The sequence below is a fragment of the Gracilinanus agilis genome, chromosome 1, assembly GCF_016433145.1.
Source record: "Gracilinanus agilis isolate LMUSP501 chromosome 1, AgileGrace, whole genome shotgun sequence".
Taxonomy (NCBI): Eukaryota; Metazoa; Chordata; class Mammalia; order Didelphimorphia; family Didelphidae; genus Gracilinanus; species Gracilinanus agilis.
Genome location: NC_058130.1, coordinates 273166716 through 273191906, shown reverse-complemented (window position 1 = coordinate 273191906; position 25191 = coordinate 273166716). Strand labels below are relative to the sequence as shown.

Sequence of the window (25191 nt, the reverse complement as noted above, 5' to 3'; positions counted from 1 at the left end):
CCTATCCTACACACTCAGAGGTTTTCTACTGAGGAGAAAATATAGTTGAGCTAAGATGTTAATTGATAATAAGAGCAGGCCAACTAGATGGCTCAATAGATAGAGTCAGGACTGGAGAAGAGAGGTCCTGGGTTCAAATCTAGCCTCATACACTTCCTAGTGGCTGGAGAAATCACTTACTTCTGCAATTTTCTAGCCATTATCTCCCTTCTGCTTTGGAATCAAAATTGGTATTGATTCTTTTTTTTTTTAAACCCTTAACTTCTGTGTATTTGGCTCATAGGTGGAAAGGTGGTAAGGGTAGGCAATGGGGGTCACTCAGCTGGGAAGTGTCTGAGGCCGGATTTGAACCCAGGACCTCCCATCTCTAGGTCTGACTCTCAATCCACTGAGCTACCCAGCTGCCCCCAAAATTAGTATTGATTCTAAGAGAGAAGGTAAGGGTTGGGTTTTTTAAATGGATACTAAGAGCCTGGATGTATGATCTCACCCAGAAAGATTAAATTCTGCAAAGGCAGAATTGAAATCCAAGTCCTTTGACTCAGTATGGTGCTTTGTTCTTTACACCACTAATTCTAGTAAGTATACCAGATAATCTCCAAACTCATTTTTCTGTGCTAAATAGAGATTATTCCAGAAAAGGGGCATTTATGACCAGAGAAAGGAATAGATTTGGCAGCTATCTAGAGCAGTGGATAGTGTGCTAGGTCTGGAGCTAGGAAGGCTCTTCTTCCTGAGTTTAAATCTGGCCCCAGATACTAGCTATATGACCCTGGTCAAGTCACTTAACCCTATCAGTTTTCTCCTCTGTAAAATGACAACAAAAAACATAGTTGGTGAGAGGCAGGGAACTAGAATAAGAAATCTAGAAATAGGTCTCGTTTTTCTACATATCCTTATATACAAATTAGCATATTTCTAATTTTCAGTACTTTCTTGGCTGGTATTATAATTAAATGTTTACACACACACACACACACACACACACACACACCACCACCACCACCACCACCACCAGTGGTATAATAGAAATGTTGAATTAAAGTCTCACCCAGTTGTTTCAAGGGAGTACCTAGAGTCAAGGTAGACCAAAGTTTAAACCCTCCTTCCATGTGACCCTGGGCAAGTCACTTGCTTATTACACTTACACTCAGTCTCAGCTTCCTCATCTACAAACTAGGGATACAGTTCAGCATTACCTAGCTCACTGGGTTGTTGTGAAGATCAAGTGAGATAATGTATGCAGAGTGCTTTGTAAGCCTTGAAATGCTCAATAAATGCCAAGTTTTTATTATTACATATGACTGAATAATCAGAAGAAATTTTATTTTAAAATAATAGAGCTCACATTTACATAGAGCTTTAAAGTACCTTCTATATTTTCTCATTTAATCCTCACAACATCCTTGAAAGGTACTGTGCTGTTATCATCCCCATAAAAACAAACTACTGTCATCAATTGTAAATGATGAAATAAACCAACACCTTTGATTTTGTCCATTGGCACTCCACTAATTTATAAATCATGTATAAGTTTGCCTCCCAGAGATGTGATATTCTAAATAACCATTTATAACCTATTTAATCTCCTAGGGTTTAGAGTAAGCCTAAAGTATATCTGTGCTAAACTTGGAGGCAAATCAATTGAGAGATTCTTATCACTTCTGTGAGTAAATAGAGTAAACAAAGTAAATATCTACTCTGTCAAGAAAATTCATACAATGATTTAAGGAAAAAATCTAAAATCCTATAAGTAGAATTCACATTTAGCTAACAAAAAACAATAAATCACTTTAATTACATGCCTTAAATATGGTGAAAAGTAAATAGAGAGTTGAATTTTATTTCTTATTTGATAATCCAATGCAGAATTTAAAATGCTTCCTTAGGAAGATGCAGAAATAAAAATGCTTCAGACTGTAGAATGATTAGGCCTATTGTTTTAGCTTTGAATAAACTCAATTTTATAAGTTGTTTCTTTAGGTAAACTATCTTTCTCTCTAAATTACATAAGTTGTGTGTATGTATATGTACATGTTTACTATATATTTTTCTATTGCTTTCATAGAATCTATAATAGGAAGATGGAAGAGACCTTAGAAATTAACGAGTCCAAACATATTATTTTCCAGATGACTAAACTTAGGCCCAGAGAGATTTTTGTCCTTTGTTTCTTTTCTTTGAACTGTTTGTTGGTTTTTTCTATTTAATTAGTTCTCTACCCTTCATTAGGTAAGATAGATAAGTGAGGAAAATGAGATTTGAATCCATATATTTGGATTACAAACCTCATACTTTTTTCATTGTAGTATAGGTTTGAAACTGAGTCATATAAAGGAACCTGGAAATCATAATCATAATAGCATTCAAGAAGATGGCATTTGTTGAGGTGCTATCCACTGGTGTGCCAACACTGGACAGTTCCCTATAATAACTGATATTTGCTGAACAAAACTGTGGCCACCTTAATAAATAATTGTAGGCATTCAAAACACAATTATTGAATCTAATTAAAATGAAGTAACTCCTTGAATTAATCAAAGATAGAAATTAAAAGTAGATGTACACAGACATAAATATACACATACAATATGGAATACTACATGCATATGTATATTGGAAGAAGGCAACTGAGTGGCTCAATGGATAGAATGCTGAACCTGGAGTCAAGAAGACCTGAGTTCAAATCCAGCCTAAGAAACTTCCTCGCTATGTGATAATGGGCTAATGGGATATTTAACCTCTGATTGCCTGACAAAGGATCCATTGGAGAAGGAAATGCCAAAATGCCATGAAACTATGGATGATTGTAGTCCATGGGATAACAAAGAGTAAGATATGACTGAACAACAACAATCATATGTTTATATGTCCCAAAAATCTGCATCCAGTTTTAAGCTGTTAAAGTTTGAAGGTAATTTAAAGCTTTAATAGCTTAAAACTGTACAAATATTTTGGGATCTATGTAACAATAATATCAACAACAATCTATAATCAGTGCCATATTTCTAAAAACAAAAAAATAAAAACCACAATTCTACACCAAGCTAAGGATATTATCCATGTTAAGCTTCTGGCAGACTATTGCTCTAAATTGGATTTCTCTTGCCATTCAAGTTAAAACTGGATATAGTGAATGAAGTAGACAGATGTCTTGCCATTTTGTAAAAGTTTAAGTCTTCCTTATAGCAGCAACCCCACCCCAGGTAAAATCAGTGGTAAACCAAAGATTGTCCAGGAAAAGAGGAAGAAGGAAAGGGGATTGGAATGAAAGGAGATTACATAAGAAATGATAACATCATCATTCACTTTTATAGTATTAATGTGCCCTTGTCAAAGAAAAATAAAAAGGAATGTCTAATTCAAGTTCATGGTTTTTCTTGAAAGAAATGAGGGAATGCTGTAACAAGGCATGTACTGGGGCTCTTAAATAAATTACTTAGTAGTTTTAATGTATACGTCATTGTTAATGGGGAGGAGAAAATTGAAAAGACCCATGTGGATGACTCTTAATTGTTCCTTCAGTCATGCAGGCATGGTCATAGATTTGGTCTAATTAATTCTGTATTCTCCTGACAACTTGCTGAATTTATCTAAACTCTTGATGAGATTATCATGGAAAGGCTAGAAAAAAATCAAAGTTAAATATCAGCTATGTTGAAAGCTAATTTCTTCTTTCTGTCTTGGCACACAAATATTTGGCTCATCTTCACTTTTGATTGCACCTAACCCTTTTTGTCTCCCATTATACTTTTACTCCAAAAAGAAAAGAATTCTTAAAGCTGTTATTTATGTACTTGGTTTAAAAAATAATTAAAATTTCCATTCAAAATTATCTCTTTGCAGTATAAAATGATCATTCAACTTTGAGAAATGTTTTAGACTATTAAAATTGAAATCACCTTTTCCATTCACATCTACACTCCTTGACTTATTTCTTCATCTCCCTTTTTCTTCACACCTTTCCCCCTCTTTTTCCTACTATGTTTTGTTCTTCCTCCCTCTCTTTTATAAAAAACATCCTTGAGGCCAGAATTAGTTTTGACAACTTAATGCTTTTTAAGATCTATTGACTGAGTGTTTGACCTATTCTTGTTAATGGAACTTCTGGAATATCTAATAATTTATACTTTAGAACAACTTTACCCTGTTCATTTAATTATTTGCTTTTAGCCAAAACTTTAAAAAAATCTTTGAGAAATCATTTATTATTTTATTAGATGTTATATTATATTATTATACATTATAATAATAGTTACATAATTGATAAAAATTAATCTAAGATCTAAATATTATGTTTTTCAATGAGAGAGTAGTCTGAGAGTTTAAAACTTCTGGTTAGCTTGGTATTCTACCAACAGTATTTCTCTCCATAACATATAGAAGGTAGAATTGAAAGTATTCAATATGGGAGAAGAGCAAATCAGCCACCAGATAATTTTGAGTTTAGCATCTCTTTTCTTAACACTGTACATAAGTGATGCCTTGAGAGCATGGGAAGTCTGAAAAGTCAACAGAAAGAGAAAAATAAGAGAGAAGAAAGAGATGGAGTTGGGGGCAGAAGAATGAGAGACAGAGACAGAGACAATATTTTGTGGTCCCATAGAAATTGTGGAAGTAATGGAGGGTTAGACTGTTTGCTGATTTATTCTAAAGACCTGAAGTATCCATATTCATGCCAAGTATATTTATTTCTCACTAGCCAAACCGAAGAAATAAAAGTAAACTTCAGTAAATTTGAAATGCATCTTGGGCACATGGAATGGGTCATAAGCTGTTTCAGAAGCCCAATTAGAGGTAATATGATGATCAGACATCATTTTTAACATGAATTTGAGCTCCTACAATCAATTAATCAATAAGAATTTATAAAGCTCTTTTTATGTGCCAGGCACTATTAGGTCCTGGGCATAACAAAGAAAGCCTAAAAGAATCTTTGCCCTCAAGGAGCTTACATTCAAATGAGGGAGGCAACATGTATACTTAAAGGTATAAACAAGATATATATCTGGCAGAATCAAGGTAAATTTAGAGGAGAAGTCATTGTAACTACAAATCAATATTCTTACTAACTGCTACCCCACTGTAGAGAATCACTTTTAATGGAAGTCTTTCCCAATCTCTCTTAAGCCTAGAACCTATCCTTCATTAATGATCTCTTATTTATTCTATACATAACGTATTTGTACATTTTTGTTTGCTTGTTTTCTGCCCCCAGTAAATTGTGAGCTCTTTGAATTCAGGGACTGTATTTTACCTTTTTTGAATTCTCATTGCTCATTATAGTGCCTGGTACATAGTAGGAGCTTAATAAATGCCACTGACCAACTAAGAAAAATTGTAATGATTCCATCTCAGCTAGTTTTAAAATTCTTGTTCTAAGTAGTTTTTTCCTTTCCACATATTCATTTGAAATTGCATTGCCTCACAAAAGTAAAGCACGGAAATTATGAACTATGCTTGAAATAACTGAGGTTGAGTAAAACATTGATGACACTTTATTAGTAGAGGAAATAGTGTTAGGAAGTATGAAAGTAACTGTGTCATTACTTCTATCCTTTTGTACATTCAAAAGCATTAACTTCTAGTTATAGTCTCTTGTTCTTCATAAATAATAAATTCTACAGAACATAAGCATCTCTCATTTGTTAGACAATACTTATTTCCTAAGAAATGATGAGGTTTGCCTACTAGAACTTAGTATATAATACATGTAAAATTTCCAAGTGCATTTTTATGTATATATAGTTTAATGACACAGTAGGTAGCATACTGGCCTTGGAGTCAAGAAAGCTTGAGTTCATATCTGACTTCTTACAGGTACTAGCTATATGACCCTGAGCAAGTCATTTAAGCTCTGCCTCAGTTTCCTCAGCTGTAAAATAGGGGTAATAGGGGGCAGCTGGGTAGCTCAGTGGAGTGAGAGTCAGGCCTAGAGACAGGAGGTCCTAGGTTCAAACCCAGCCTCAGCCACTTCCCAGCTGTGTGACCCTGGGCAAGTCACTTGACCCCCATTGTCCACCCTTACCACTCTTCCACCTATGAGACAATACACTGAAATACAAGGGTTTAAAAAAAATAGGGGTAATAATTATACCTCTCTGAGTTATCATGAGGATCAGTGAAATACTATTTGTAAAGTGTTTTGCAAACCTTGAAGTATTATGTAAATGGTAGCCATTATTAAGGAAATTAGTAAAAACTTCATAAAACAATACTTTTGCTAATTCTAGGAATTTATATTTAATTTTAAAAGTATCTTCTTCCTTTATGTGCAAGAATTCGTCTGATAGATTATGATGATTAGATCAGGACTTCAGCTTCAAAATAGAGGAAAAGTGGTGTTTTTCCATTCTCCTTCCCCCTCTATTCTGCTTTCTAGGCAGGTATGAATACACATTTTTGGCAATCAAGAGAATCAATCCTTAATTATTACAGTCCCCTTTTAGGGGGACTGGCCCTAATAATGAAACCACTTGTATCAATGGTAAAAGTACTTTATGTGTCTGTACAGTATCTATACAATTACCTTTGAGTAGTATAAACCTAGGCAGTGCATGAAAACTACAAAACCAAATATTTGTCAATCTTGGTAGTCATGAAGATGTGCAAAATTTCTTTATTTTTCAATGCCAAAGAAGTTGAAAAAGACCAAAGGTATTTGGATTGTGGTGTAAATTTTCTCAGGAGATTCTTTACTCAGGATGTCTTGGTACTTTTCAAGTCTCTTATTTAAGACCACTATTCAAAGACCACTATTTTCAATTCTTTTTTTTTCCTGTGGTGTTCTAAAATTCATTTCCACACAACTAGAGAGAGAGAGAGCATATCTTAGCGGACAGAGAGCTGACCAGGAAGACCTGAGTTCAAATCTTGCCTCTGACCCATTTTGATTGTGTGTTCTTTGGCAAATCATTCAACCTCTCAGAGCTCTAGGAAAATCTCTTAGACTCTAAGTTGCTGTCCTGCATTACCAGAGGCAATTTCTTTTGGCAACAAAATTACAAGTCCAGTCTCTCTCTCAAACCATTATCTAATAGAACTTTATTATATCATATGACCCACTGAAGTGTGGTATTTTTATTCATTACATGAGATAATATTTGTAAGATCAAATGAGATATTTGTATATGTATAGTATATGGCATGTAATAGATATGATATAAATGCTAGCTGGTATTATTAGCATGGGAAAAAGATGGATTTTAACCAAAGTAATTGAATTGAAAGAAATTCTCAAAAATCTCATTAAAGTTTCCTTAGCTGTCTTGTGCTGTGGACCCTGAATATATTATTATATAGGAAGGCCAACTTGGATATGGTATGGTTACTCCAAAAAAAGACCAGTTTATTGGAGCTTGTTTTTCCCTTTATTTTGTAGGAGTGGGTGGGGAATACATACTGAAAATAACACAAAGAATTAGCTAGATTTTATAATTTTTTAAGTAAGCCTATTTTCTGATCCTACAGTTTTAACTTCATATAAAACCTCAAAGGAAGAAGATGAGACCAGGAAGTTAGAAAATAGAAATGCTTTGTCTGGTTTCAGAATCAACATAGATGTTGGGTTCCCAGGTTCATTTGTAGTAATATATCAAAGGGAAGAAAAAATATACATAAACAATCTCCCAAAGCTATATGAATCTGAAATAATCTTTCCCAGCATCATATATTATGTGACGAGAGCCCTAATACTTGGAATCACCCATACTGACAAGATGACAGATCAATATATGGTTTGTGGATCCATACATTGGTTTAGAACCAATGACTTAGAACCAACTGATGTCACTTCATATCTGGGTATTAAGTTTTTGTTGTTCAGTCATTTTTCAGTCATGTATGACTCTGTGATCCCATTTGGGGTATTCTTAGCAAAGATATTAGAGTAGTTTGCCATTTCTTTTTCCAGATCATTTTACAGAAAAGGAAACTGAGGCAAATAGGATTAAGTGACTTGCCCAGGATCGCATAGCAAGTGTCTGAGGTTAGATTTGAACGTGGGTCTTTTTGACTCCAGATCTAGCACCCTTCCTTTCTGCCATCCAGCTACCCAGGGTTTCAAGTTACTTCTCTTCAGAGTATTAACTTGCATTTCTATGGCATATTAAGATTTCTTCACAACATCCTAAGGTAGGCAATGCAAGGATTGATTTAATTTTACAAATGACATTCAAGGAGGGAGAATTGACCTGCCAATAGTCACAGAAATTACATAAGTCAAACCCAGTATTTAAGTCCAGACCTACAGATTCCCAGATTAGTGTTTTGGGTATTTTTAATTGTTTGTTTTCCCCCCTCACTACACCTGAAGGACCTCTAAGATATTCTATGATTCTGTGATTGAATTGAGAATAATGAGGAAAGAAAACTCATGACATATAAGAATTAATTGAAAGAATTAAGGATGTGTGGTCAAAGAAGAAACGGCATAATAGGAAGATAATAGTTGTGACTTAAATTAGTCGAAATTGCTGAGCAGTTATAAATGGATCGTGAGGGGATTTGACATGTTCTTTGTGATCCCAAAGAACAAAATGTGGAGCCATGGGTAGAAGCTAAAGAGGCAGGTTTGGATTCAATATAAGGGAAAACCTTCTAACAATTAGTGATGTCTAAAAATTAAACATGGCTTTGGGAAGTACTGAGTTCCCTATCACTAGGGATTTTTTAATATTTGTCAAATTGTCAAACAATTGACAATTGACACTTGTCAAACCTATTATAGAGGAGATTAGATTGTACTTGATGACCTTAAAGGTTACTTACAAATGTAAGATTCTGTGATTCATGTCTGGAAGCATCAGCCATTCATCCATAATGGGCTTATAACACTACATTGGTAATGAGTGAATCAGGAGAGAATTACATAAGCATAAGCCAGCCAACAAAAAATTCATGTTTTCATGTAGAGAAAAACAGTATTTTCATTTTTATTTTATTTTTAATATGTTTAATTTAATAGATTTCACCCACATACACACCCTTATCTTCTTCCTCTATAAATGGCATAGCACAAAATATAGTTATTACAGGGGTAATAGCCCTAAGCATGTCCCCTCAGTAACTCAGCATGGTGCCTGGAACATAGTAGGCACTTAATAAATATTGATTGATTGGTAGAATGTAAAGTGAGTTCATCTGTAGTTAGCCACAATTAATACCATTTTAATTAATGAAATTTTAAATAACTACAGAGCTCAGGATACTGAGGTAGTTAGTAAGCTTCCTGGACATAGGCAAATTCAATCACAGTAAACTTGATACATAATGGGTTACCACCAGCTCTCCAAATGTAGCCTTTAACCCCAACAACAACAACAACAACAACAAAAAGAGATACCCTTCATCATTCATTTTATAAAAATAAGCTCTATTTCCATGTCTGATGGTGTTTCAGTTTACTTTGGGGCCATCTGGTTCACATTATGCTGTGAGACAATAAAAAGTCTGTTTCCTGCAGTGATAACCACAGAGAGCTCCCATTTCATATTCAGTGTGGTCATCCTGATTGGCCTGGGTGTGGCTTTGAGGACATTAAAATTGTCTCCAGTTAGGAATTCTTCCTCCTTTTTAAAATGTGGGATTCAGGGACTTGGGGGATTTTTTTTTACTTTTTTTTTCATAAATATTATAACTAGCACTAGTGTAGCAATGGAAATGCTTTTGCAAAATGATTGGCTTTCTTATTCTTGCTGTCTTGCTGGACTGTATGCCTGACATTTTATGGCAATAAGATTTTCAAACAAGAAAAATTGGTTTGCTAGATTCCATTCACCCAAGTTGTCATGAGGATTTCGAGGGAAATTGCAGTCTTGTCTTACTATAAAGCAGAGTTGAGAGTCTATTTTTAGGGGATCTTACTCTAAGGGCTTTTCTTGATGTTTTGCCATCTTTTTGAGCACTCAGGGCCAAGACAAACCAAATCCACTCTTGCTTGGGGGAGGATTTTCACCCTTTTTGCATATGCATATTTTTCAAAAGGACACAGAGACGTTTTTGTTGTCTTTGTGGTCAGTGGGTCTGCTTTACACAGATGCCTATTAATCACTTCACTATGGAGACAGACACATTCATCATATCACACTAACTTGGAAACAAGCAATCTAATGAATTGATAGAAAGGCAAAAAAGAATCCTGGCTTAACTATAAGAAGTTACTCTCCTTTTAGTGTTTTTTATAACAAAAACATTAAAAAAGACTTTTGAATTTTTTTCTTTGAAATTTAGCTCAAGTGGTGAGATTTAGTAAATGGTCAGCACCACTCAGCACTCTCTTTAAAATGGAAGAGAAGAGTAGTTAAAAGATGGAGAGGTGAAAGCATTCAGGCAACCTAGTTGCACTTTGGATATGATAGTATTAAAACTCTATGAGCCACTAGCTGTTTCAGTAATTAGGCTATATCTGGTACAACTTGGAAAAGGATGAGTGAGAAAATGGGGCAGATATCAGAGAAGTTATGGAGATGGCATCAAAAACATTTAGCAATTGATTGGCTATGTGGAGTGAGGCAGAATAAAGAGTAGAGGAATAACTTCAATGCTGCAGATCTATGTGGAGAAATGCAGTGCCCTGAGAAACATAGGGAAGTTCAGAAGAAAAGTTTGAGGGGGAAAACAATGGATTCTCTTTTGGACATATTGAGTTTGTAATGCCTACAAAGCATACAGTTTAAATTGTCCAAAAAAGTGATATAAGACTGGCTCTTGGGAGAGAAACCAGGGCTAGTTATAGATTACATCTGCAGTGAGAAAATAATTATACCCATCCATGAGTAATGGCAAGATCACCGAGAGAAAGAATATGTATAGAGAAGAGAAGAGGAAAGAAGAGAAGAACATGTATTATGATCCATCAAAAGATATTGAGAAGAAGCAATAGGTAGAAGAATAACCAAGTTTTTTGTTTTCTGCAAATTTGGCAAACATGCAATCTATGCCTTTGTCCAACAAATTGTTAAGTGTCATACAGCACAAAGCAAAGATCTAGAGTCTACCTGCCATATGTATAACCAATTTCAAATCCATGCGATTCAATGATTATCATATGCTTATTTCTTCATTTTTTTATACATTGTGGGCTACATCTTACACTTTGCTAAAAATCTAGGCAGGCAATACCTATAGCATATCCTTTCCTACTAGCTTAATCTGTCAAAAAAGAAAATCAAATTGATCTACTTTTAATAAGCCATTTTAATCTCTTAAGTCATTGTTTCTTTTCTAGTTGTTTATTAATATTTTTAAATAGTTTATAGAATATGGGATAATGCTGAAGCAATTTGAAATGTTGAGTGAAGTGGAGAGGGTACTTTTGACAGATAGTCTTTTTCTTTTCAGTGAAATTATGAGGCAGGGTCCCTCTGCTGAGAAAGTGGTGGCATAAGCGGTTTGAGAAAAGAATACAGAGTTTGGATACCTGCTGTATGATAAATTGTCAATCAAGGAAGAGTAAAATGATGGTTTGCATATGTTCAGGTCTATTCGAGATTGAATCACATAAATTTGTAGTGGAATCAGTCAATAGAGTTCAATGATTCCTTCCATCAATATTCAGCAGAAGGAAATGGAGAAAGCAGATGGTAGGAATAACACAGGATTAGAGCTTAAAAGGGGATGAATGGTGCTAAAACAATGGGTCTAGGGACTCAGGGACCAAGAACGGTGCAAATCTGAACTGGTTAACTAAAAGTCCAGGATCTTCAAGAGAAGAAAATGAGGCTAGTGCAGGGGTAATGGTGTAGCAAAGTAGGGAAAGAGAGAGACTGAAGATTATAATGAGGACCGAGAACAAGTTTAAGATTATTGAGCATAGGGAGACCAGAAAATCAAGAGGTTCTAATCAGATGGAGGAATTTCAGAATTGTGTTTTAGAGAAGTAAAATGTTTGTGGATGGCCAAGGTTATGACCATTCCTGTGGCTGAGGTGGAATTATAGTAGATAGAGCACTAGATATGATATCAGAAAGATCTGGAGTTGAATCCTGACTCAGATATTTAACTAACTATGTGACACTAGGTAAATCACTTAACCTTCCTAAGCCTCAATTTTCTTACCTGTAAAATGGTCTTGGTGGTCTCTAAGGTCCCTCCTTCCAGTCCCAAGTGTCTGATCCAATGTAACTGAAAACCATAAGAAGAGAGAAAATTGATAAGCTTGGGAGCAGGTGTATTTGAGACATAAACATGTAAGTCAAAGTCCCCAAGTATAAGGGCAGGAGGTAGGATGGAAGGAGAAGACCAGTAGCTAGATAATGAATTGAGAAAGGAAGGAGATTGACATGGGATTCAGTAGAAAATAACCACCAGGATATGAAAGGGCAATATTTCTAGATGGAGTAAACCTCAAAGGAGAAAAGGTTCCTGAGAATAAATGGATAGTGAAGGACCTAAAAGAGGCAATAAGAAGCAAAAAGTATGGCTCAGTAGATCAGGCAGCATGAATATAGTACTAGAGAACAGTCAGAGGGGGGCTGATTTCAAGGAAAAGCAAGTTTTCTGTGTTTAAAAGAACATGGAAAAAAGCATCACAGTATAACCCATGATTATCTTGGATTACAGAAAATCACATACTGAAGAATAAATTTCTGCTGGCAAAATAAATTCTTTGGCCTGTCAGACCTAACTGATTGAAGATGAGTTGAGACCTAAAGGGAAAATGTTGGGATTTTTTCCCATTGCACTGATTGAGGAGTGGGGAACACCACAAGAAGCAGGGAGGATATGAGAGAGAAGTTTTTGCTTGAGATTTTAGAACTGAATTCTGGAAGTGTAAAGAGAGACGTTTTCTTTATATTTTATTTGAAATTGAGATGTGAGTCATTTTGAGAGGGAGAGAGAGAAAAGGTGAGGGAGAGGAGAGGAGAGAAGAGGAGAGGAGAGAGAGGAGAGAGGGGGAAGGGAGGAGAGGGACTGGGAGTCAGAGAGGGAGATGGAGAGAGTTAAGAGTTGGAAGATAATCCTGGTTGAAAAAAGGGTGGCAATTTAGGGGAGAAGATCCAGAAAGGCCACCTGCAGAATTTAAGTTATGCCTTAAAGCCAAATATTCTAAGAGGTAGAGATGAGGACGAATTGTATTGACAAGTGTCATGGAAAGCAGAAAATGGAACACAGTGATGGCAAATAGTCTAGTTTGGTTAGACCATAGACCAGATGGAGTGGAATAATCTGTTAGATGAATAGAATGGGGCCAGATTGGGAAAAGTTTTAAAATGTCAAGAAAAGGAATTTGTATCTGATCCTCAAAGTAATAGGAAGCCATTGTAATTTACTGAGTAAAGAAAGGATAGCATGGTAGGACTTTAGGAAAATGACTTTGGTAGCTGAGTGGATGATGGTTTGAAAGAGACTTGAAGCAGAGAGTCCAACTGATAGACTTTTACAATAATCTAAATAAGGAGTGATGAGAGTTTGAACTAGAGTGATGCCTTTGTGGGTAGAAAAAAGGCGGTAAATGAGAGAGATATCATGAAGAAAGCAATTGTAAGATTTGGCAATTAATTGGATATGTGAGGTGAGAGAGAATGAGTTGAGATGACACCAAGGTTGGAAACATGGTTGAATGATATCCTCATCAGTAGTGAGGAATTCCAAAAGATGGGTGGGTTTGAGAGAAAAGATAATGAGTTCTGCTTGGGACATATTAGTTTTGAAATAGGTAAAAGCTATCCAGTTGAAAATATCAAGTGAGCAGTTGGTGATACAGGACTGGAACTCAGGAGAAAGACTAAGGCCAGATGTATAGACCTACAGTGAGATAATAATTAAATCCACGGGAGCCACTGAGATCATAAAGCAAGAGATACTGAGAGAAAAGAATGCCTTTTGATGGAGTTGCAAAAAGAGATCCCTTTGTCTAGAAAAGTATGAAAGATGAAGGGAGAGACATTCACATTTTCTTTTTAAGGTAATAAGGATTCTGTCTGGACTGAGAAATCCATTAAATGGAAAAAAAAATCTTATTGATACTGATTTCTTTTCTAAACAGACAATAGATACCTAATAAATATTTGTTGGTTGATTGACTAGTAATAGATAATTATATTATAATAATAGATTCAGATCTACTTAGGAGGATGAATACTCAATTTGGAGCCTTTGCTTCTTCATCTGTAAAATGAGTTGGAGAAGGATATGGCAAACCACTGGAGGATCTTTGTGAAGAAAACCCCAAATGGGGTCACAAGAAGTCAGACATGCCTGAAATGACTGAACAACAGCAAAAGAAAAAAGAAAAAAGAAGAGGGGATTAGACTATATGACCCCTAAGTTCCCTTCCTATTCTAAATATGTGATCCTATGATTTGTGACTCCCAAATACTTGAATAAATGACTTAATTTATTTTAAATTAAATCTATATTTACTATTAAAGCTAATTATGAATAAATTTAAATTAAAATAAAATCTCTTAGAATGGGAGGTCCAAGTACTATTGTAAGATTAAGAACACTGTGCTAAAAAAGGAATATGATTGAAGTGAACAGGTTCAAGTATCACTCTAGGGCCTGAAAAATCTTGAGTGTTAAGATGGAGCATCAAGGAGATTACATTCTTAATGGATCCAAAAAAAATCATTGAAGTATTGTATACTCCAATTTCTACAACTGTAAAATGGAAAAGACAATCTTTTACTACCTCAGGGCATGGCGAGAAATCACTAGTGGCTAACAAATTAATTCAAAATACTTTTCTTAGAGGAAAGGGATTGATTAACAACACCCCATTTTCGCTTGGCAAAAGTAGCAACTAAAGATTGCATTCTAGATCACCAAAGCAGAGTAGCAAACTCTCATAATATTCTCCCCTCTTTTGTTATTGCTCAGTCATTTTTCAGGCATGTCCAATTCTTCATGATCCCATTTGGGGTTTTCATAGCAAAGATACTGGAGTTGTTTTCTATTTCCTTCTCTAGGTCTTTTTACAGATGAGGAAACTGAGGCAATCAGGGTTAAGTAACTTGCCCAGAATCACACAGCCAATGTCTGAGACTTGATTTGAATTCAGGAAGAGGAGTCTTCTTGACTTCAGACCTGGCACTATGTTCACTGTGCCACCCATCTACCCCTCTTCCTTCTTAGTAGCTCCAATGAGATAGATACAATGAAGTGGGAACAAGAACTATATACACTTCTTATAATGATAATAGCTAGTATTGACATTGTATTTTAATAACTGCAAAGCATTCTACACATTATCTCACTTGATCCTCACAAGATCCTTGAGAGTTAGGTGCTATTATTATTCCCATCTTTACAGAGACTAAGGATTAATGACCTACCCAAAATCACATACCCTGTAACTGTACAAAGCACAATTTAAACTCGGGTCTTTCTGACTCCAAGTCCAGAATTCTAAGCCCTATACCTGACACTTTGATGCCTCTAACATCATTTTCTTCTTCCCTTAAATTCAATTTTACTATGTTTTCAGATCTGCAGTCTGTCTTTTCCATCTCTCCTCACCCCCAACTAATTGAAACAGCAAGGGGAAAAAATCCCTATTATAAACATGTATAGTCAAGCTAAGTGAATTCCCACATTAGGTACTCATGTGTATACATGTACACATTCATATCTACATATATGTATAGAGGGAGACCCGAATTCTCTATCATTTCACTATCAGGAGATGCTGCTTCTAACTTCTTGAAGACTTCTAGACTTTCCAAGTTAGTACCATTAGCCACAACAGTTAGAGAAAGGACTCTCTATGAAAGTTCCAGGAGTTTTAAAATAAAAAAGACCTGATCAACTTCTCTTGCCCATTTCATTTCCTACATTTGGGGACAAATGCCCCTCCAAGTAAGTGACAATAAGGAAGATAGGCAGCTAGGTGTCATAGTGGATACAGTGTTGGACCTGAAGTCAGAAGGATCTGATTTCAAATCCAGCTTCATAAAGTTACTAGCTGTAAGACCCTGGGCAAGTCACTTGGCCTGTAGGTCTAATTTTCCTCATCTGTAAAATGAGGATAATAATAGCACCTACTTCCCACGGTTGTTATGAGAATTGAATGGGATAATAATTATAAAGCATTTTTCACACTACCTGGCATATAGTAAGCCCTAAGTAAATGTTAACTATTATTGAAGCACCTTCACTAGAGAGGAGAAAAAGAAAAAACTCATACATGGAACTCATGTCCAGAGAGATCTACTAGTGAATATTATTTTTAAACCCTTACTTAAGGTCTCAGAATCAATACTGTGTATTGGTTCAAAGGCAGAAGAGCAGCAAGGGCTAAGCAATGGACGTCAAGTGGCTTGCCCAGGGTCACACAGTTAGAAAATGTCTAAGACCAGATTTGAAACCAAGACCTCCCATCTCTAGACCTGGCTCTCTATCCACTGAGCCACCCAGCTGACCCCTTATTAGTGTATATTCTTTAGAGTCACTAGAGCTAGAAAAGGGTGCTTTGGTCCTCCAATTTTGCATCCAGATTGGGTTGATGGTATGGTAACTCTTCCAGAGTTGAGTTCTCAGCTTTGCCTTTTGAAAAACAAAAGTCTCATCTCAGATACCGTAAAGATGCTTCCTTCTTTCAGAGTGTTCCATGATGATGACCAATAGGGATCTATGTGTTACTGACTTGGCTCCCAGATTCCATGTTCTGATCTTTAAGTAGGAATTGGTCGAAGGAAAATATAGGATTCTCATTTACTTCAGAAGGTGATGGGGAACCCTATCAGTGATGTCGGGCAGTATAGAATCATTTGGACCCAAATGGACACTTACCTATGAAAATGTAATTGCAGAAATGGGGAGACTTCAGCTGATTTCAAAGCAAAAGAAATCTATAAGTAATTAAAACTACATAAGTGTACAAGATAGTAATCAATTCTAAATTACCTGATCAGTTCTGGGAACATGGATTTGGGTTATTTTCTCTAGAATATTAAAGATCTTATACAGGTGTCCATTGCATTTTCCACTTAAGAACCTACATACAAATACTCTGTAATATCAAAAATCCTAACAAGGAAAGGAGGGCCTCAAATATTAGAATAACCATGTAAAAATATGTGTATAGGTAGCTCGGTGGCACAATAGATATCGTGCCGAGCTAGAAGTAAGGAAGACTCCTCTTCCTGAATTCAAATCAAGTCTCAGACATTGGCTGTGTGATCCTGGGCAAGTCATTTAACCCTGATTGCCTCAGTTTCCTCATCTGTAAAAAGACCTAGAGAATGAAATAGCAAGCAACTCCAGTGTCTTTGCTATGAAAATCCCAAATGGGATCATGAAGAATTGGACATGCCTGAAAAATGACTGAATAACAACAAAAGAGGGAAGAATAGTATGAAAGTTTGCTACTCTGCTTTGGTGACCTAGAATGAAAACCTCAGTTGCCAAATGGAGTCACAAAGAGTCAGATACAACTAAAATGACTGAACATATCATTATCAATTGTGTCTACATATCTATTATAGCAAAAATTATTAATTCACTCAACATTCCCTAGATCTAATCTTAATCTGGAGTCCACAAACCTCAAAAGCATAGATTTCTGAACTGGATACAGACAATCCATTTTAGAGTCACATGAGCCTATATGGAATTATTTAAAAATCAATTTCTTACCTTATTGCCTTTTAGTAGCTACTAAGAATATTTGCAGATTTTAAAAAATTTGCCCTAAAGTCGAGGAATGCTACATTTTCCAATACATAGACTAATATTTTCATAGTTTGGTCAGAAAGGCAATTAAGCTAGTCACATAGGGAATGCAAGGGACAGAAGATGAGCAGCCCAAATATTATACTGATGTCTTTAGGGGATCTTTGAAGGGCAGAGACAAAGAGATAAACAGGAATACAAAGCCTAAAAGGATCTTCAGTGTTAGAAGACAGTAACCCTCTTCCCCTTCTGCCTTTTCCCCATTGAGATCACAGATCCATTAAGTCAGGGAAATATAAGAATACAGTAAACAGAAAAAGAAATATTAAGTAAAAGATATAATTCAAAGTCTTTCTAAGTAAGATTCCCTGACAACCCTGATAGTAACATTACCAGAGAGTAGGAAGAATTGGTCACAGGGGGTATTATATTTGTAATACATACCACTTGTGTAGAAAATTTGAAATAGATTTCCAAATTAAGTGGGCTATCTTTGGAATGCCTGTAACTCTAGTTTCTAAATGTGATTTAAAAAACTAGGAATTACTTCTTGAACTTTTGCTCTCTAGTTATGTTAAAGACTAGTAAGAGTGGGTTCCTATAAATGCACTTAGCTGAAAAATATTCATCGTTCAATGATGTTCTCTTCAGTGAAACAATCAGGTCATTGAAAAATGGAAAAATAACACTTTTTTTGCCATTGTAGATTTTTAGTAACCCAACAACCTGTTGGTAGCACTGAGAAAAAACTACAGTTTTTGTAGAACATTAAGAAAATATAAATTTAAAATCATTACATACATTAGTTTAGTTTTGAAATATATTGCCATGTAAGATACCCCACTGTTTGGAGACTGCCACATCATAAAAGGTGTGAGTTGTAGCTGGAGTCCCCTACTGTTATTGCTTTTCAAAGATAATCTTGAAGTTTTTTTAAAAACATTATATTTGGAAATCCTTCCATTTCTCGGCCTTCTTTTGCTTTTTAAGGGATGTTTAGCAGTGGTTGTCCTTTATTATCAAGGACGTGTGTTTAGACACAGGATCTTTGGTTCTCAAGAGATCATCCTGTTTTCACTATTTATTCCTTACTAGAAGTCATAGCCCTTTGTCACAGGGCAATCATTTCCACAGCAACCAACAATGAGAGGAACGAGGTTGGAGAAAGGATGGAGAAAAAGAGCAAATGAACTCTTCTTAAGCATGAAGCTTATGCATCTCTTACCTTTCTCCTCAATACTCAAAATATTAACAGAAAAATCTGTAACATCACTGAACTTCTTCTTTGAAAAAAATGTATATTTTTCCCCTAAGGTCTTTCCTGTGGCACCAGTATTTTATCAGGAAAAATTTTATGCTTTTTGGATTTTATTTTTTGATGGGATTATATCTACATGCAGATGTAGATATAAATATTAATGCATGTGTGTATATAACCCTAATTGGTATCTCTGATATCTGCCAGTAAAATTTATGAAACATATTCTAGAAAGATTGGATTTGGTAGATGAAGGATATGTCTCCTGAGGCCTTTGAAGGTATTTTTTTTTTATCTTGCTATTTCTTCCAGAATAGGAATCGTGTTTACATTTCCTCAGAGCATGTTAATGCCTTTAATGCATTCATGTTCTCTGGCTCTCCAGACATATGAATTGAGGTCTTTTGGATTTTATTTTTTAAACTACCACATCAGGCACTTCTGATCTGACAATTGTGACACTTTTGTTCACTCAGTTTTAAAAAGAAAAAGCTCTGTTTGATTTTGATCAGCTTCTGCCAGCATGGTGCCTGATTAAGCAGGAATTGGGAAAGTAACTTTCTTTAAAAATGCAGCATCCTGGTTAATGTTGTGTAAGATTATTGACTGGTGTAGTCACATAATTTTTATTAAATTGAAGAAATTAACTCCAACAAAGAGACTCACTGTGACAGCAGGCTTTATAAACAATAATGGGACCTGACACATCTCCAGGCTCACTGCAAATGCCACAAAATGATCCTCTTGCTGCAAATTCTTTAAAATGTCTTAAGGAAAAAGCCTCACTCAAACATTCAGAAGTATTTCCCTTCTGGCATTAAGAGTATATATAGCATTTTTTTTACTTTAAATGAAAAATCACATTGATATTGACACTTGAAATCTGTGGGCATTTATTCTTTATTTTACAATGTTTTTTGGTTCATAGTTCTCTTTCTTTCTCATAGTTATCTGGAATATAAATAGAGCTTCCCTTTCTGCTAAGGACTAAATATGTGCCCCTAGAATTAGATTTGTCAGTGACGATGGCCAAAAAAGTCTAGACAGAAAGCTCAATTTACTGTAGAATTTGTGTAATAAAGTATTGTCATCTCCATTCAAAAGCTTCCTTGGGCAGCAGGTAGGTGGGTCACTGAATAGAGAACCAGACCTGGAGACAGGAGGTCCTGGGTTCAAATTTGACCTCGTATATTTCCTAGGTATGTGATTTAACCCCAATTGCCTAGCTCTTCTTGCCCTGGAGCCCATATTTAAGGGTTAACAACAACAACAACAAAGGCCTCCCATTTCTGGAGTTACCATAGATGTATGAGAGAGAACAAGAGGAAGGAGACCAAATCTGAACTCAAGTCTTCCTGACTTGAAATCCAAAAAAGAAAGAAAGAAAATTTGCAGATTAAAAAATGTGGCATTCTCTCAAATGAAGGATGGGTGTGGACTTGAGATCCTGAAATATCCTTTTCAGAACAAAAACAAGACATCAAACAAAGTTTATTTGTTACTTAGCAAAGGTGTTGTAGGGAATAATTAACTACTGTTTTGTAAGACCTTGCTTTGAAGATAAGACAAGAAGTAGCTGTTTAATTGTTGCTGTTATTACTTAATATACTAAATGTTAAATTTTATGAAAAAGTCTATTTCCTTTTCATAATGTCTTGTATAATGTCTATTGCAGGTGTGATTCGGGAAAGTTATCTGAAAGGCCATGATCAGCTCGTTCCAGTCACTCTCTTGGCCATTGCAGTCATCTTGGCTTTTGTCATGGGGGCCGTCTTCTCAGGCATCATTGTCTATTGCATTTGTGATCATCGTCGCAAGGATGTGGCTGTTGCGCAGAGGAAGGAGAAAGAGTTGACCCATTCACGCCGGGGTTCCATGAGCAGTGTGACCAAGCTCAGCGGCCTCTTTGGGGATACACAGTCTAAGGACCCTAAACCAGAAGCCATCCTCACCCCCTTGATGCATAATGGTAAACTTGCTACCCCCAGCAATACTGCCAAGATACTCATCAAAGCTGACCAGCACCACCTTGACCTGGCAGCTCTGCCCACTCCAGAGTCCACTCCAACTTTACAACAAAAGCGGAAGCCCAGTCGAGGGAGTCGGGAGTGGGAGAGGAATCAGAACCTCATTAATGCCTGTACAAAGGACATGCCCCCAATGTCCTCACCTGTGATTCCCACCGAACTTCCCCTCCGGGCTTCCCCGAGCCACATCCCCAGTGTGGTGGTCCTGCCCATCACTCAGCAGGGCTATCAACATGAGTATGTGGACCAGCCAAAAATGAGTGATGTAACGCAGATGTCCCTGGAAGACCAGGCAGCTACCCTTGAGTACAAGACCATCAAGGAACATCTTAGCAGCAAGAGCCCCAACCATGGGGTCAATCTGGTGGAGAACCTGGATAGCCTGCCTCCAAAGGTCCCCCAAAGGGAGGCCTCCCTGGGACCCCCAGGGTCCTCGTTGTCTCAGAATGGCCTGGGCAAACGACTGGAAATGCATTCCTCTTCCTACGGCGTTGACTATAAGAGGAGCTATCCCACAAACTCTCTAACCAGGAGCCACCAAGCAACCACCCTCAAAAGAAACAATACTAACTCTTCTAATTCCTCCCACCTTTCTAGAAATCAGAGCTTTGGCAGGGGAGACAACCCACCCCCTGCCCCCCAGAGGGTGGACTCCATACAGGTACATGGTACCCCACCCACCCAGGCAGTGACTGTTTCAAGGCAACCCAGCCTGAACCCATACAACTCACTGACGCGGTCGGGGCTGAAGCGCACACCCTCACTAAAACCAGATGTACCTCCCAAACCTTCTTTTGCCCCCCTTTCCACATCCATGAAACCTAATGACGCATGTACATAATCCCAGTGGGAGGGGGACAGGTGGTAAACCAACAGTGAAGCGAAATTGGCCCCTCTCAGCCAATGTTCTAAACTGCCTCATAAGTTCCAAACTTACAAAGAAGGCTGCAGTGTTGCTGAGGACACAGTCCTTTTCTTTGGGATAAAGTGGAATCCTTTCTAAAACTGGGCCACGTGTTTCGGTGAAGGTTTACAACCACAGGACTCACCCCTCATCTTCCCCTGCCCCTTCCACTCGATAACAGCTCTGACTCACAAGAAAAAAAAAAAAAAGACTTAAGTTAACATCACAAACATGAGCCAAAAGCACATATATACACACATACATACACACACACATACACACACACACACACACACACACAGGTGAACAGCGACTGCGACATTTCGCCCATGACTGCATTGGACATTGCCGAACTGGCCTAGCATTCTGTCCTTTGCAACTGAAGTCCATTCAAAGGAATCATGAAAGAAAGAAAAAAAGACAAAAAAAAGTAAAGAATTCATTGATAAATCTAACTCAGACTTTAACAATGGCAGAAGTTTACTATGTGCAGATACTGTGAAATGCCCATCAGTGTTACAGCCTCCTGTTCTAGCAAATTAATGCCATGTTGGGCTATTATGTCATAGATTTCTGCTACTCTTCTCTTTTAATGAATAACGTGACCGTTAACGCAAATAACTCCTTTATTTATTGTTCACCTTTTTCTTTTCTTAAGGAAATGACTTTTTTCACATATCCTAAGAACAGCTCTTCAGAAAGCCCATTGAAAGTTATACTATTTAACATGAATCCCATTAACTGGAGTAATTAAGTTCACTTTATTTTTCCAATAAATTCACTGAGTAAATAAGTTGGAACTTGAATTCTAAACTTTTTGTTTGGACTGTCTGATCTTAACTAAAAGAAAAAAAAATTAAGAGGGGAATATTTATTTAAGTCCATCAGTTACTTTTCTGGCTGGGTCTCTGACCTGTGGCATGCACACACAAAAAGGAATGAGAAAAAGAAATGCCCCCAGATCTTAACTTCTAAAACAATTGCAAGAAACTTTAAAAAAGCACATAAGTGCAACATTGCTGCCAACAAGGCGGTGTCAATCGATAATACTTTCTGTGAAGGCACCAGCTTGTGATGTGCCCTCTCATTTCACCTTGCATGTGAGATGGCAAACAAAATACACAAATGGTGTGAACTCATTAATATGCTGGCTGTTACCATGCATAAATTAATGGTTTGATCACACGGGTTTTTTCGTGGGATTACATCTGTGAATAGCCTGTTTTCTTCCACATGTAAATTTGTGCCTTACACCCTCAGTTGTGTATACTTGTGAGCTATAGTATGTTCAACTTTTTTCCCCTTTTGGAAAAAAAAATCAGATATTTATTTTCCTCCCCTCCCCTAAAACCCTCTAGAAAACTGGAGTCAAGCAGTTTGAAGAAGAATGTCGTGGTTATCATAATAATTTCACATCCCTTGAGAAACTAGGGCAGTACCACACCCTCTAATTCAAATTACCTTTCTAGTTGTGCCAATTCAAACCACCCTTAGGCTGTGCTGCCAGCATGGACCCCAGTGTTGTGGGTGGCAAGATCCCTTTCTTCCTGCACATCTCCTTCTTCCCCCTTATATTTTCATATCATTTCAATATGGTGACATTCTCAGCCAGCAGAGAAGAGACTAAAGTAACCATCATCATTTCTGGTGTGTCTACAGGCCATGTGCACACTGTGGGCATTTGGGCCGATGCCTGAGAGGAGTCCCCAGTCATTTGCCCACTGAACACAGGCAGTGTACACAATGAAATGAGGTGGAAATTCATTTGGGCAGGCTGGTCCCTGCTGTGATTAATAAATAACCTGGAGTACAAGGCCAACCACAATGGATGATGCAAAAGCCTTCTTAGGCAATGGATTTTTTTTAATTTTGTTTTTTGTTTCCTTGTGGGGTTTTTTTAAGGGGGAGGGGGGATTGTGTGTCAGTTTCTTTCTCAGTTTTCATTTGTCCATGCACACAGGGTTTTTTTTTTTGTTTAATATGTCAATAAAAATGAAAAAAAAAACTGTGTCTACATACTGTAGAAAGTGAACATTATTATTGTGTTGGTTTTTTTGCTTACATTTAAATCAGATGAACAGTATAGTGTGTATAGGGGAATTCTTCTGGGTTTTTCCCCCTTTTTTCTGCAGGTGTTTTGTTTTGAACTTTTTGAAAGACTGACGTGAACCATTTTGAGTCAGTTAGAGTGTAGGAGATATTTAGAGAATCTGAAAGGTCTAGAGACCAAAGTGTGTAACAAGGGTAAATGCATGTCCTTCTATTCCATTATTCTTATCACACCTTTTTTTTTAATGGATTGACTATTCAGATTCTATGGTTCATGCTTTCTGAAGTCAATAACTCTGTTCCCTAAGCAGGAATTGTAATCTTTCTTTAAAAATATAGGTGCTAGGAAGATGAGGGCAGAGAAGGGAAGAAGGAAGGAATTTCACCTTGTAGCCTTCTCCTAAGAACTTGGCACTGGAAAATACCAGATGTAATGCAATACTCATGACTGCCCCTTAGCAAACCAGACCCAGAAGATTGCTACGCCTGCCACAGTAAAGAACCCCCTGTCTGGTAATGTGTATCAGATCAATTACCAGGTTGACCCTGAAATGTCCATTAATATATCCGGTGGGTCTTCTTCACTTACCTCTTTTTTTTTCTTTTTTTTTCTCCCTTCTATATGTGGGGAGAAGGGTCCATAAACCTAAGTGTGCCTTTCCTTTCCACCCTTGCTATACATTGGTAGGTGCAACAGACTCAGACTCCTATTTGTTGTAAAGTTGTAAAAAAAATTGTGATGTCACCACTTTTCCTTCCACTTCCACATCCCCTAACATCTGATTCACAACTTAATGTTTGTTGTTTAAAAAAAAAAAAAGAAAGAAGGAAAGAAAAAGAAAAGGAAAAAAGAAAAGACAAAAAAAGGCAAGGAAAAAGTTCTTTATTACATGAAAGTAATAAACAAAATCCAGACTGTTCTACCTTATCTTTTGTGTACTGGGTGCTTTCTTTGTATGATTTTGCTCCCCTTCTCTCCATCCTCACTCTGTTCCTGAGGCTTAACTAGCCATATGTGATTAGTTACATTGTTTTGCAATAGCCATCAGACTTGATGCTAACAGTCAGACAGCAAATTTAATACCATGCTCTGGTGATAATAATAAGAATGATGATGATGATGATGACAATGCAATGTATGATTTTTTGAAACTCTTTACATGTGTTATTTTCTTTGATACAACTACCCTCTGAGATGTTTGGCAAGACTTTCTTAACCTACTATGGTCCAGGCACTATGCTAAGATCTGTTACTAGTATGCCCATTTTTGTGGATGAAGAAACTGAGGCTGAGAAAGATTAAATGATTTTCCCAAAATCACATAGCCAGTAAGTTT

General features: G+C 36.7%; 1 protein-coding gene across 2 annotated transcripts in view; it reads left to right on the top strand.

Moving 5' to 3' along the window:
* Positions 1 to 23712, top strand: part of SEMA6A (semaphorin 6A) — an 88763-nt gene extending 65051 nt beyond the window's left edge. For both annotated transcript variants that reach the window (XM_044661981.1, XM_044661973.1), the window contains one exon: positions 20550 to 23712. In XM_044661981.1, coding sequence (XP_044517916.1) covers positions 20550 to 21742 — 1193 coding nt within the window. In that variant the 3' untranslated portion in view covers positions 21743 to 23712. The remainder of the gene's footprint in view (positions 1 to 20549) is intronic.
* Positions 23713 to 25191: the final 1479 nt, after the last annotated feature.